This window comes from Trichoplusia ni, chromosome 4 (genome assembly GCF_003590095.1).
Source record: "Trichoplusia ni isolate ovarian cell line Hi5 chromosome 4, tn1, whole genome shotgun sequence".
Lineage (NCBI taxonomy): Eukaryota > Metazoa > Arthropoda > Insecta > Lepidoptera > Noctuidae > Trichoplusia > Trichoplusia ni.
This window is the reverse complement of record NC_039481.1, coordinates 8,147,024-8,162,490: the sequence shown is the minus strand read 5'-3', so window position 1 is coordinate 8,162,490 and position 15,467 is coordinate 8,147,024. Positions and strand designations below refer to the sequence as shown.

Sequence of the window (15,467 nt, the reverse complement as noted above, 5' to 3'; positions counted from 1 at the left end):
CAAGGAACTGCAAAACTTACTTAACTATTGCATTAGAAATTCCTTAAAAAAGTTCTTAATAATCTCTACCAAGGACCATTAGCAAGAAGTAACATATACGCACATGCACTGAATCAATCTTTAAAGGCTTAAAGCTGAGTTATGGCATGCTATAATACAGACATATGTATATAATACTAGCTGTTGCCCGCGACTTCGTCCGCGTGATTAAAAGATATAAGTTATAATTTATACCTGCCCTGTTTTTTCCACATTTTCCATTGTATCTTCGCTCCTATTAGTCGCAGCGTGATGGTATATAGCCTAAAACCTTCCTCGATGAATGGTCTATTCAATACAAATAAATATTTTTTCAATTTGAAACAGTAGTTCCTGAGATTAGCGCGTTCAAACAAACTAACAAACTCTTCAACTTTATATATTAGTATAGAATAGATAATGTGTAAAACCCGAGGTCGACTTCCGAGGGATATAAATAACACCACAGATTACGTCACTTCCCGTTTATTAAATATAATTAGTTACACGTAACCCCGATAGGTGCGCTGCTCACACAAAATAAAATTAATAAATACTACCTAACCAAATGCATGTAACGAAACCATAGCGCGATCTAAATCGACGCCAACGCCATCTATCGAGCGCCGCGACAACTCGTGACAATAATTCAGTAGAAATGTTGATCGCGCTATGATTTCGCTCCAGATCTATACATACCGCCCACCAAGGACATATTGGCTAAATGTCCTTAAGCACCGCCCACCATGCCAAATATACCGTAAGTACCCCACTAACATCACGTCCTTGGCGGTCGTGTGTAACATACAATATAAAAATCTCCTGAATTCAAATTAACTTAAAAATAACAACACAAAAATACCGAAAAATTAACATTACCAGGGTAAACTTAACCATATTAATAATAATATAATATAATGTACCTAAATAATTAGCAACTTAGATTACTGGCAAATTGGCAATACGCATAACTTCGATGTCGGTCTTTTAATTACCGACGTTTGTGTGCGTATTGTGACTACCCTAGTAATTCCGTCAGGCCCTGGATGTTTCTGCTCAATTTTGCCCATTAACCACCTGCCTGGAGGCATGTTGTCCTCCTTTATTAAAACGATCTCCCCCACAGATGGTTCCGGGTTTTTCTGAGCCCATTTATGCCGCTGCAGAAATTGATGCAAGTAGTCGTTAGACCAACGCCGCCAAAAATCCTGCATCATCTTCTGATGGAATTGCCAACGTTTCAAACTGTTTACATTGTTTGACCTTTCATAATTTGACTCCGGTGGTAAAACAGGTGGCTCCCCAATCAGAAAATGACCAGGCGTTAATATGGTAAACTTACCTTGGTCCTCCACGTAAGACAATGGCCTTGAATTGAGGCACGCCTCAATTTGAGCCAGCACGGTGGCCATCTCCTCGTATGTCAAGGTAGAGTTTCCTATCACCCGTTTAAGGTGGTGCTTGGTGGACTTTATTCCTGCCTCCCATAAGCCTCCAAAGTTGGGCGCGTGAGGCGGAATAAAATGCCACTCCGTACCATTATTGGCGAGGTATTCTGCTAACTCTGGATTGCAACTAGATTGCTGTGCATTAAACAAATAGAGCAATTCACGTGCTGCGCCCACGAAATTTGTGCCATTGTCGCTGTGTAACTCAGTGCAACGACCCCGCCTTGCCACAAATCTCCTGAATGCAGCCAAAAAACCCCGTGTGCTCAGTTCACTGACAGCTTCTAAATGCACTGCTCTGGTGGACATGCATATGAATAATGCAATGTAGCCCTTGTAGCTTTTATTACCCCGACCCTTTGATACCCTTATGTCAATAGGGCCGGCGTAGTCCACTCCGCTACACAGAAATGGTTTTTTAGGAGAAACCCGTGCTGATGGCAACTGCCCCATTAATTGGGTTTTAACCTTCGATGCATAACGAATGCATCTACTGCATTGCCTTACATACTTCCTAACTAACAGTTTCACTCCTATAATCCAATATTTGGCCCGCAAATATGTTATCATAAGTTGCGGCCCACCATGCATAGTTTTACTATGCGCCTCTGCAATTAAAAGATTTGTCAGAAAGGACTCTTTCGATATTAATATGGGATGAACTCGATCGTAAGGTAATTGAGCCATCTCAAGCCTCCCTCCGACTCTTATAATTTCTTTGGAATCCAAAAATAAATTTAATGATTTTAGACTTCCTTTCTGACAGATCCCGTTCTTCTTCAATTCCTCCAATTCAATTGCGAATCTTTCTTCTTGACTTCTTTTTAAACATATTTCTGTTGCTTCATCTAGTTCTTGTTTACTCAGATATTTCAACCTATTTCCTGGCCTTTTTAAAAACCGACGACAATACGCTACAACTCGGATCATTCTCGGCAGCGTTGAAAATCTGCTCCAAAAGGTCACATCCAACGTACAGGTATGTACCCTAACTTCTTCTAACCGCGTAGCAAGATGTTTTGGCCTTTTGTAGTCTATTACCATTTCTTTTAGGAGACTCGGCCCTTCCCACCATATCGACATGCCTACAAGTTCGGAAGAAGAAACCCCACGCGATGCACAATCTGCCGGATTTTGCTTAGTCGGAACATGTGCCCAGTGATGCGTATCTAATGTGGTCAGAATATCTGAGACTCGGTTGGCCACAAAGGTTTTCCAGCGGCATGGATGACAGTTTAACCATGCCAATACTACTTCACTGTCGGTCCATGCATGCCAATCCGTTTTTGGTATACCCATGACTTCACCTACTTCTGCTATTAATTTACTAACAAGAACTGCCGCACAGAGTTCCAGCCTTGGGATGGACACTTGTTTAATAGGTGCCACCTTTGTTTTAGACGTTATTAACGACGTATGAATATTTCCAGAACTATTGACCACCCTCAGGTACACAACTGCTGCGTACGCTAGCTTTGATGCATCTGAGAACCCGTGTAACTCTGACTTCGTGTTACCAGACCCGGTATGTAACCATCGAGGAATTCTAATTTGAACCAGAGATGCCAAGCTGTGATGGTAAGTACTCCATTCTTGTTCTAAATTGCTTGGAATTTCTTGATCCCACTCTAACCCTGCCAACCATAATTTTTGTATATACATTTTAGCTAAGATTATGGTAGGTGCTAACCATCCCAAAGGGTCGAATAAACGCGATATTGCTGAAATAATTTTTCTTTTTGTTACCGGTGCAGTCATCGTCGGGAGTTTCAGAGAGTATTGAAACGTGTCTTTGCGTGAATTCCAGATAAGTCCTAATATTTTCGATATCTCATCCATTTTTATTAGTAACTCTTCATCTGTAGGTTTTTTCTCATCTCTTATATTATTTAATAATTCTTTACTATTAGTCATCCACTTTTGCAATTTGAATCCAGCTCTACTCAAAATATCATTCATTTCTGTGAAGATTTTAAAGCCCTTTTCTATGTTTTCAGCTCCAGTCATCAGATCGTCCATGTAGAAGTCATTTAATATAATTTTCTTTATTTCAGGATTAAATTCACACTCATCATAAGCCACTTGGTGAAGAGCGCGAACCGCCAAGTATGGTGCTGATGCAGTACCAAATGTTACCGTCATCAGTTCGTACTCTTCTATTTCATTTTCAGGATTATCCCTCCAAAGTATGCGCTGAAATATTGTGTCCTTCCGGTTAACTAAAACTTGCCGATACATTTTAACTATATCGGCAACCAAACATATTTGATATGATCTCCAGCGCATAATAATATGGCGAAGTTCTGCCTGCAAGGGAGGTCCAATCAACAAATTGTCATTAAGTGACATCCCATTTGAACCCTTACAGGAAGCGTCGAATACGACTCGCACCTTGGTCGTATCCCTGTCTTCGCGGATGACAGCGTGATGTGGTAAGTATATAGCTTCTTTACATTTTCTTTTATCCTGTGATACCTTTTCCATATGCTGCAATTCTGAATATTCATGTATGACCTTTTTGTAATCTTGTTTTAATTTATCATTCCTTCCTAATTTTAATTCTAAGCTTTTCAGTCTTTTTTCAGCTATAGCTTTTGACTCGCCATACTTACCAACCAGCTCTTCATCCCGCAAAGGTAATCTTACGATGTACCTTCCTGCTTCATTACGCAATGTAGAAGTTGTAAACAATTGTTCACATTTGACTTCATCCTCCGTGAGCATCTTTTTTGTTCCAGATGGTTCCGCCTCTAACTCCCAAAATTTTCGCAACATAATATCATCATCTTGGACACTAGAATGCATCACGGCAATATGTGACTGAATGTTAGGATCATTGTCTACTTCGACCGCCCCCGACAATATCCAGCCTAAAGCGGTGCCTTGCGCTAAGAGCGTCCCGCTTAAGTTCTTCTTTAAACCATCCCGAATAACCTGGCTGTATATTTCAGCACCCAATAAAATGTCAATTTTATTAGGCCTAAAATATTCGGGATCAGCTAACTCGTTGTCGTCTAAGTCTACCCATTCTACCCTGGTTACCCTGGTAGCTGGGAGAAGGCCCGTGACTGACTTAAGAACGTAAGCGTGCACCTGCAATCTGAAGGTTGGATCGACTCTAGAGCCAATCGTGACTACTACTTTGGCAGTCGACGTAGTACTTTTCTGACCACCTACACCTATCACTGTATTTTTTGAAGGTATTTTCTTCAAACCCAAATACTGGACCATGGATTCCGTTACAAAGGATCCCTGTGATCCTTGATCCAGTAACGCCCTAACCACCCGGTAAGTCCCATGTTTCGACTCAGCTTTTAATAAAGCTGTGGTTAATAACACCGCTTGCCTGATGTTTCCTGTCGAAAGGCATGAGACTATTGGTTTATCGTCCGCTTTTGCGGCAACATCTTTTTCCTCATTAGCAACCGATGAGGTTCCCTCGTGAGCAGCCGAGCTACCCTCACCAACAGCCGACCCAGAAACACCCGTGGGGTGTAACAGAGAATGGTGGCGGCGTTTACACACCTGGCACCTGTGAGTATTTCTGCAGAACCTAGCAGAGTGGTTACTATTTAAGCAAAGAAAACATAAATTCTTTTCTTGCACGATATTTCGACGGCTATCTACCGACTCTTTAGAAAACTTTGGGCAAGAGGAAATTCTATGATCAGCTGAACAATATCCGCAAGTAACATTTTTTATTTTATCTTTTGTTACGTGAAACGACTGTGTACTTTTGGGGTTTTTATCTGTTTTGCTATCGAGATTTTCCAAACCACGGAAGCGACTTATTAAAAATTCACTAAACAGGTCAAACGTGGGAAAATCATCTTTGGAATCTGATGCAACTTGAAACTCCCAGACTTTTCTAGTTTCTCTATCTAACTTTGTACTCACGATATGAATTATCATGATGTCCCAAGAAGCAACATCAATTCCTAAGTTTTTTAATGACCCCAAACACTCAGATGTTGTACTGATTAACCTTTTAATATCCGTAGCTGATTCTACCGTTAAAGCCTTTTGCCCAAATAGACGTTTCAATAGACCGTTTGCCAGAAATCTTTTGTTGTTATACATCGACTCTAACTTTTTCCAACTTTCCTTATAATTATCAGAAGTAACATTTACATTTCTTAACAAGTGTTCTGCGTCTCCGGTTAAATATCCTTTCAAATAATACATTTTTTGTGCATCATCCAGCCTTTTATTATTATGAATTAACCCGATAAATAAGTCCCGAAAGGTCTGCCACTCGTGGTATTTACCGGAGAACACAGGAATTTTTACTTCTGGTAATTTAAAATTTGAAACTTCATTATTATTTCCTGGAATACTACTTGTATCACTACATGGCATCGTCTTACGTTTACACAACAATTCTTTTAAATCACTTTTATATAGCACGTAAGTTTCCTCTACCTCATCATACATACCATTTTTGTGATACTCTGAACTAAACAACTCTGACCGTTTAATTTCGCTAATTATTTTTAAGTGCGTAGTATAAAACATATTCCAATGTTGTTCCAGGCTTTCCAAACGAGTTTCTATATATGAAGCCGTAAGCCGATCTTTTGGACATTTTTTAAAATTTATTTTAGCCTTTACAATTTTGGACTTAAGGTCCTCTTGGATATCATTATATGAATCCATTTTTATAAGCAAGAAAAAACACAACAGGAAATACACATACACAATAGAAGAAAACAATTTAAACTTATAATAATAGTATTACACTACTACTAATTCAACTTAATGTCTCTCACTTCGAACTTCTTCAAAATTATCACTTTAGACCGAATCACAATTCCTTAAAATTTTACAAGTGTTTCAGGAACCGACTATTTTTGAAATTTGGACATAGGTTCCCCGTTCCAACCACTTTTTGTAAAAATATTTTACAAGTCCGAAACTACTACTGAGACTGCACTTTTCAATATTATGTAAATGTACTCACAGTTTTTCTTCAGAATTACTATTTTTCTCACTAACAATTACCACTTGCACCGTTCAAGTGGCGCCCTCTGCTTGAACTCCGCTTCACCTCCCTAGCGCCGCTCCTCCAGGGTGTCCACATCCAGTCCCAGCTGCCTTGGCTCGAACAGGCTGCTCCAGACTGCAACTCCACCCGGCTCCACCTCCAAGGCACCTCTCACCTGGTGCCTCCTCTTGAAGGGGCTGCTCTGGACAGCGATCCACTGTCCAGTCACGGCGCGTAGGGTGGTAATCACTACCACCTCCGGTGACCACCAAAAACACTCACGACCATATCCAACTCGAAGGACCATGTAAAACCCGAGGTCGACTTCCGAGGGATATAAATAACACCACAGATTACGTCACTTCCCGTTTATTAAATATAATTAGTTACACGTAACCCCGATAGGTGCGCTGCTCACACAAAATAAAATTAATAAATACTACCTAACCAAATGCATGTAACGAAACCATAGCGCGATCTAAATCGACGCCAACGCCATCTATCGAGCGCCGCGACAACTCGTGACAATAATTCAGTAGAAATGTTGATCGCGCTATGATTTCGCTCCAGATCTATACATAATGTATATTATAACTATGTAGGTGTGTATACAATAAGTAACGTGTGTTGTGTAACCGTGTTGGTTGCATCAAAATAATTCACATCATTTTAATGACAGAAATAAATGATGTCAATCCGTATAAATAGCCCCATCTTGATTTCGTGTAAAACGAGTTTATATTATTAACTAGTTTTTATGGCGGCTTCGGAAGTTCCAGGCTGAAATTAGTTTTTTTTTTAGTTTTTCTTTGAAGGGGAATAGACACTCGAAACATTCAGACACATTTGAATACAAGTGATTTAGAAATAAAACTTAAATTAGATAAAATCGATAGAGAATGTTCCGAAAAACGTCGCGTCAGAAGTCGAAACACCTAATTCAGTTATTTCAAAAGAATAAAAAATAATAAAAGACATTGGTTATAACTTATAAGATTCCTGTCATTTCGTAAAGTCACGTCACTTCCGTCATGTGATTTAGCGAACTCACTTTTTTCACTGAAAAAGCCGCCATATTTGTGATAATTGTCGCTCAAAATCAGAATTCAAAAAACAGTTGTTTTGATTAGAAACGTTGTTTTTAACGTTGATTAGCTGTCAGGACTAAACAATTCGTTCGTTTTTTCTGCAAAGTGATAAGGGTGCTATAAAATGTAGTTTATTGATGGTAAATTAGTGAAGCCGCTGAAACATCAGACACCGCTGAGACAGCACGGCGGCATTTAAAGAGGTAGGTACACAGCCTCTGGTAGGTAACTTCTTATACCAGTCGGTCATGAGCGCAGCATGGATAAAGAAGAGTTTATATTTAGGACCTTTTGCAGAAATTTAAGATATTAAATGTACATAAACATAAACAGCGCTTTTTTTCATTCCTTGAGAACAATCAAGAAGAACAAAATAAATTTCATTGCTTACCCACCTTACGTATATATAATTAAAACTTTACGAAGAATTACTTCGTTTAGAATTGAAAGCAGTTAGCCTATCTTAATTGAACATTGTTAGCTCAAAATGCGTAATTGGGTCAGTGGATTATCCGTAATCGAAAAGTCCGTAGTTTCCTCGTCAATAGGTACCATACATAAAGTTAATTCCACCTTTAGACGATAGGTGGTGCTTCATCAATCAAGAGACGTATCTAAAGAAAATTCAGGAAGGAGTTTTTTTTTGTAGATGAATTTTAATCACTCTAGGTAAATAAAACAGATTTTAAAGCCAAGAATGTCTTAGCGACGAACACTAGTAGAAACGTATTCATAATGTTTAAGTAACAAATAAGCATTTTTGTTCTACTTGCAAAATTAAATCTCTATCCAAATTCTTCTTTGCGTTCAAGTTATTGTATTTACTTTCAACCAATATTTTTGTTTATATCGGTTATTTTCCGTTGCTTGCGTTCATCTTATGTCAAATATGTTATGAAGTAATAGGCCGAGACTATCGCTCGACCTTCACAGCTTTCCGCGGACTTAGTCGCTCAATTGGGAGGTAATGGGGTCACATGCCCAATGACAGTTGTTCTATGGATCTTAACGATAAGGTTAAATTAAAATAGCTTAATGATATTCAGTTTCAAACTAACGTTGTTATCTATTCGGAGGTTGTCCCAAATGCTACACTTTTATATGTATAATTCGAGTTTTCATTCATAACGATAATTCTCGTACATTTGGTTTTCGTTTTCATGTTGTCATAGTTAATAAGTACCTATAGTTACGTCTGTGATTGGAAACTTCATTATTAATGTCAAAGAATTTCGTCTTTGGGTGACTTTACAGGAAATAAATTAATCTCTTATACTGTTTGCAATTAGTTTTTGCTTTTCTTTCTATAATTGAAATGCAGTCAATAAAAAATAAGTTGATGTTAAGACATATTTTTCTATCCAGCTTCAATATACAATCATAGAGATAGAAAATCCTAGATGCTCTAACAATTTGTTTACATAACGTAAACAATATGAATTCGCATCAATAATCGCTTTGCAACAGTAAAATAGTTTAGCGACAACGCCGATGTCGCAACATGCACCTTGGTAGGGGGTCGTACTTTCCAAGTCACTCTCAGACTGCGCTTGACCACAGCATAGTGTGCTTATAACTAGTACTAAAACTGTCTAAACAACCTATAAATAAATAAAAAACAATCAAAACTTAATGACATACATTTTTATAAAAAAAAAAAAACTTCGCATCTATTTATGTAATTTCGACTTACTTCTTTTTGTGCGTTATTATTAACAAGTTGTCATATTTACGTAATTAAATTCAAATCTATTCCTGTTACACGATTTGTTAATTATTTCCGATAATTTAGTAAAATGCGTTCATTAAAGTTGTTAATTATAAGTGCGTTAGTGGTGTGCTGCTCACAAGTAACGAAGAGCGAACAAGAAGCTTATGAGATCGGTAAGTTTGCGTGATTATGTATTAAAAACATTGCAAAATTAATATTACATTATTTTCTTGTTATAGCTGATGGTCAAATAACAGTTTAGTAGCATTTTTTTAATAAGTCATCATGAAAATGAACCTGGTAGGGTTTATTTTCATTATGACATATTTAAAAAAAGTTGTAGCATTTAAGCTTTGATATTTATCTAATAATTTAATTATGATAAGAAAAGTCATAAAAATGTACATTCAATGAAAACGATAATTTATAATCAGTGTCAATTTAGAACTAAAACTATAAACAAGTACTTTATCATTAAGACCATTAAGAGCTCACTATCAGCCTCAATTCCGTATTCCCAAACATTATAAAAGCTCATTCATTAAGCGATCATTGTATTGAGAATGAGTGTTTGGCCCGTACAGGGATAAGCCGTAAAGGGCTAACGTTACGTTAGTTTTCAACTATAGGTTAGTTCTAATTATTGGCGACATCGGAAGATCTATGATGAGGAGCGCGTGGCTATGCTATTACCGCATAAGTGAAACGCTCACAGGTTAAGCTATGCTTGACGCGGTTGGTCCGTAGATGGGTGACCATCTGTGTCATAGCGAGTTCCTCCGTGTTTCGGAAAGCACGTTAAATTGTGGGTCCCGGCTGTTATTCCTACATCTTTGATAGTCGTTACAGGTAGTCAGAAGCTTGAAAAGTCTGACAACCAGTCTAACCTAGGAGTATCGTGTTGCCCAGGTAACAGGGTTGAGGAGGTCAGATAGGCAGTCGCTCCTTGTAAAACACTGGTACTCAGCTGAAACCGGTTAGACTGGTAGCCGACCCCAATATAGTTGGGAAGAGGCTAGGCCAACGATGATGATCGGGAGATCTATGTATGATTGATCAATTCGGACTAACAAATGCAATTAATACCTAACACTGCTTAAAAAAATACAATGGCTGGTAAATGCATACATTGTGCTATAATAATTAAAATGACTATGTAAAATAGCAGAATTGGACCCCCGAAATCAAATGGCAGCCCAATCACTTAATGACTGAGCAACTGGAGTAAAAGTATGAAAATTAAAAGTAGATTATCATACAACGCAATTCACATTTAGAGTTCGAAGAACAGACTTGAGTAAGATCAGTCAAAGGCATCTTAATGGGAAGGTTGCTTAAGCAAAGCAATGCTGATGCTAGCAAGGTGAGCCACGCGTTGTTTGTGAATTGTATGAATAACATAACCGAAAGGTTATGAAAAGTTTTTATTTCAAATGGGCCTTTTTCCAGGCACTTTTAAAACGTTATAGTAGATAATGACTAGTTGCGCAGTTCAAAATATCATTTCTATGGCAAGAAACTCAATCCGTGTTTATGACAATGGCTGGCCTGGTGGTCTAATGGTTAGTGGCCCTGACTGCTATAGCGGAGGTCGTGAGTTCGATTCCAACCCCGGACAAATGTTTGTGTAACCAACACAATCATTTTTGCTGTGTCTTGATGTAATTTATCCTTATGGTTTATATATTTAAAATAAGTGTGTTTATCAGTTGTCCAGTACTCATAATTCAAGCTTTGCTTACTTTAGTCTAGACAGCGTTGTGTCGAAATTTTGTATTAATAATCAATAATGTCATGTTCAAAGAATATTCGAGACTTAGATAATTATCATTATCTCTCTTTCTAAGGCTCGAATTGAACAAAAAAACCAACCAATGTCATACCAGTCAAGTATCGAACGACATTTGGTAAAATATCATCAAAATTATTTAAGTCGTTTTTTGCATAAGTTAACCGATATGGATAGATACATATCGCAGGTACCTATTTAAATACCTACAAAATATGTATGCGGATACATGCTAAACAATTTGATTTGTTACCAAAAAATAAAGAATCAAAAAGATTAGAATATAAGTAAACATTGTGATTGCATTGATAATTAACAGCAGATCCGCGTATTACCTAGCGATTTACCTAAGAACGTCTAAGTTATGACGTAATCTAGTACTAATAATAAGAAATACTTTTTATAATTTTACACTTACTCAACTAGAAAACAAGCAAACTTTAAAATATGTCATCTTTACTACCTTCATTTTAGAACTATTACGCAAGCTCATATTATGCCCATGGGCGCTTGATATAAGACAGGTAATCTTGGTATGATGATTTTCGACAACCTATATAGATAGGTGCCTTAAAAAACGGTTAAAACGCACTAAAGGTATCCAGGTGAGGCTACATGATGAGAATAAATGAAATGGAGACGAAGTAAAAACCCTCCTTCTTTAAAGCCGTTTGAAACAATATCAATCAGAAACGCCAATAATAATATTTCTGTCCATAGAACACTGAAGCATCCTTGACATAGAAGCAGGGTAGAGCAGTGCGCATGCGCAACGCTAGCTATTATATTACTCCGATACATTATCGGTTACGTGAGATTGCAAGAGTTGGCCAACATTAGCGTCGCCGCCGGCCATAAAACTTTAATGTCTGATATCTATAGATGCTAATAGAACCGATCGTAATTATATATCTAAATTATTGTTATGCGCTGTGTGGTAGGTATCACAATAAGAGGCTGCAATAGTAAATAATAGTGTGGCCTATTGATTTGGAACGCATTATTGCGACTGGGAATACTTACCTAATTATTAATTTATAGATATTTACGACACAAAAGTAAAATGTCTATTTAGTACATTCATGTGAGCAATTACCTAAGTAACTCACAATTCCTGTCAAATCAAAAAAAAGTCATTTTTGCATGCGTTTTTATGTTTACATTAAGTTTCCTCACCTATCTGCAGGTATTTAATTCCTGCAATATTTACATACACTTCACAAAGAGTCGAGAGAAACATGTGTTTTCGTAACAAATGCATTGAGCAAGCTAGGAACATGCTTCGCTCATCTGAGCATCAACAAAATGTGATGCAAAGTCCACAAGGTCGGCCGCAGGCACGAGTCTTGTGGCTTACCTTCTGTACCAAGGGACAAGGGCTATGGTCTTCCAACTCAAATAAATGAAGACAAGAATAATAAATATTCATAACTACTTGCATATTTATAGCGCCTCGTGGAATAACTGTCGTTTTAGGCAGATTCCAATTCTCCTTAATAGTCTGTTGCAGAAATAAAATATTATTACAAATTGATTCCTTTTGTAGGCCATCTGCATGAATGCGGATAACCGAGTGGTATAGCACACCACCACGCCAAACCCCATGTACGCGACGTCGCAGGTTCTATCCCCGCGTAGAACAAGCATTTGTGTGAATCACTTATGCTTATCGTGAGTCCGAGTGTGTTTGTGCATGTACATAACTCGATGATTAAATTAGGATTAATTAGTGCGGGATTCATAAAAAAAAAGAGTTCCAACAACTTATTTATCATGGTAACAGCAAACCATAAACTGTTACTGGGGTTAATGTTCCATCTTTTTCTGTAAGTGCTATTGTAACTCATGAGGGTCGGTTACGTGCTTGCCGGAATCTATCTGACCTCTGGAAAGTGGAGCATTATAATATGTTTTAGTTTTTAATTAAATGGAAATGATGCCGATGATATATAACTATTTGATTTACATACTTTACTTCATAAGTGTTTGGTACAAAAATATGTTAAAATTACGAAACTGTGAAACCATGTTTTCTTGATGTCCTTCGATAAGTTACCATCTGCTGCGTCTTATAGCACCTTACGCAAAATTAAATTGTGAAATCCGTTGATTAATTAAGATTGCTACAAAACACGTAGATAGGTATCATCAATGAGAAGGTGCAATTAAAACAAAGTTAAAAATGAAACAAGAAAACTTTCTGACTGAACTGTGTTTCGAGCTTGCACACGAATGGATATTTAACTTTTTTACACAGACTTGATACTTTCGCACATTGTGGATAATTATAAGTAAATGGCTAAGTAATATAGGTACAGACTACCCAGAACCCATAACAATTTCAGAGAAAATCTTCGCTTCGTGTAAGAAAACTTCACCCGACTTCGATGGGTGCATAAAGCGGGCCTTCAACAAGGTCCGACCTTATTTCAAACTCGGTGAGTATATTTGAGTGGTAAGTTGGTAAATGGTGACTTTGTGGACATAGCTACATTCGCCCAATCGTAGTCTTGCACAAAAAATTGCGTTAGACCTCAAATATCGCTTCAATGCACATAAAAGCTTTAGAATGTACCACCTACGCAACTTCAAAAATGATAATAACAGTGATTATGTAAAACAAAATACCAACTAACCTGCCGCAGCAGGTTAAGTAGGTAATATTTAAACGAAATAATTTTTTTATGAAATTTATTGCTGAAGTATAGAGATATCCCGACGAAGCGCTTAGTTCTAAAAATCAAGCCTTAGCGTAGCGGGCCTAGCGGGCGTCCAAGTCATGCTACTTTGGTATTTGCTTTAAAAGATTTTTGTTACTTCAATAAAATAATGCTGTTTTGCAGGTATCCCGGAGATGGGAGTGGCGCCCTTCGACCCTCACTTCGCGCGGGAGGTCAAACAGTCTCGAGCCATCAATGGGATCGGATATACGCTAACGCTGAAGGACGTGTTCGAACGAGGATGGTCACAGTCAACCGTCACCAAGTACAAGTAAGGGGGTCAAACTAATTTATTCAACCATGGTCTATTCAAAAATTTCCGAAAGTCCTTAGTATGTAAGATAGTCAACAATGAAGATTTAAAGGCACATGAATAACAACGGATCGAAGTGATCATTTAAAAATATGTTGACTTATTAGCCCGTTTTGCAGGACCGATTGGGATAACCAGAGAATAGTTTACTCGCAATACTTCCCCGAAAAATGGCTTAACGGTGACTATGAATTCAAGGTAAATACATACAGATATTTTTTACTAGTCCGTGTCATTTGATGTATTTTTTATAACGACCAATAATTTCATCGGATGCAAAATACGGCTGTAACATATTGCGCTGCAGACCCCTTCGGCGATATGTAACTATTATATTTATATTTCTAGGGAGACGCATTCGGTCTAGGCGTACTCCGGTCTGGTCGCTGGAACCTGACGCTGCGTGATTACTCGCAGACGACGCGCATCAAGCGCAACGGCACCGGCGTGGACGTGCACGTCGAGGTCGACCACATCGGGGACATGGAGATACACGTCGGGAACCTGCTGCGCGGGAACGGCATACTCGGTACTTATCTACGTAAGGCGCTCTTATACAATGATGACTCGAGACAATTTGCAACAATAGCACTTTTATGTAGTAGCTTTGCACGCCGCTGTGTAGACCCTAGAATCGAGACGCCGCTGTTTAAGAGCACTTGCTTTATATAGACAAATTGCATATTGTGGTAAAATTATTAGATAAATTATTTAACTTAAATATACCTTTTTTATCACAGTTTAACTTCAGAAAACTGCAAATATCCAGCTTTTTCCTTAATGGTTTTAAAATCCATGTAACTTCATATTATTAAGTCGCGAAAATTTTTATTTGGTTAGGCTTTTCTAAAATACGCTACCTCCGTGAAAATCTTGTATAACTTTGTCGGCAATCATTTTCCAGAGCGCATGCTGGACCGCCTTATCAATGTGACGTGGAAGCCAGGGTTCGCGGTCATCAGGCCGCTCATCAACGACCTGGTCAGCACGGCCTTCACCGACATCTGGAGCCATTCCTTCAAAAACTTCCCGCTCGATAACTTTATCAGAGATTGATGATAACGGCTTTGAAGTATGCCAAGTGCCAGTTAGTTTATTATTTAGCAATTAAGAGTAGATATATATCACCTTATATTAAGGGTTTAGTCATCGATTCATGATCGTTTAACAAAATTCAATGAGTTCGACACGGTTACTAGTTTAGAAAAAAAAAATGTAATATAATATAGCGCTGTAATTAAATAAATAAACTAGTCATCAAAATGTGTGCTATTTTATTATTCTTTTAGGTCATAGTCAGTGGGCAATAAAACGACAAAGTTATATTACATATCTCAATATTATATTTATTAAAAAATATAACCTAACTATATATATGACTTTATATTTAAATTCA

General features: G+C 37.8%; 2 protein-coding genes across 2 annotated transcripts; one reads left to right on the top strand and one right to left on the bottom strand.

The window, feature by feature from the left end:
- Positions 1-1,203: 1,203 nt before the first annotated feature.
- Positions 1,204-4,697, bottom strand: LOC113493036. Its single transcript, XM_026870817.1, has 3 exons — positions 3,213-4,697; positions 1,361-1,601; positions 1,204-1,238 (listed from the first exon to the last, which is right to left on the bottom strand). Exons 1-3 carry the CDS (start codon positions 4,695-4,697, stop codon positions 1,204-1,206), a joined length of 1,761 nt encoding a protein of 586 aa, XP_026726618.1.
- Positions 4,698-7,447: 2,750 nt separating this feature from the next.
- Positions 7,448-15,334, top strand: LOC113492890. The gene is made up of 6 exons (XM_026870605.1): positions 7,448-9,422; positions 13,384-13,476; positions 13,882-14,029; positions 14,191-14,269; positions 14,420-14,600; positions 14,976-15,334. Exons 1-6 carry the CDS (start codon positions 9,335-9,337, stop codon positions 15,125-15,127), a joined length of 741 nt encoding a protein of 246 aa, XP_026726406.1. The 5' UTR covers positions 7,448-9,334; the 3' UTR covers positions 15,128-15,334.
- The last annotated feature ends 133 nt before the right edge of the window (positions 15,335-15,467 follow it).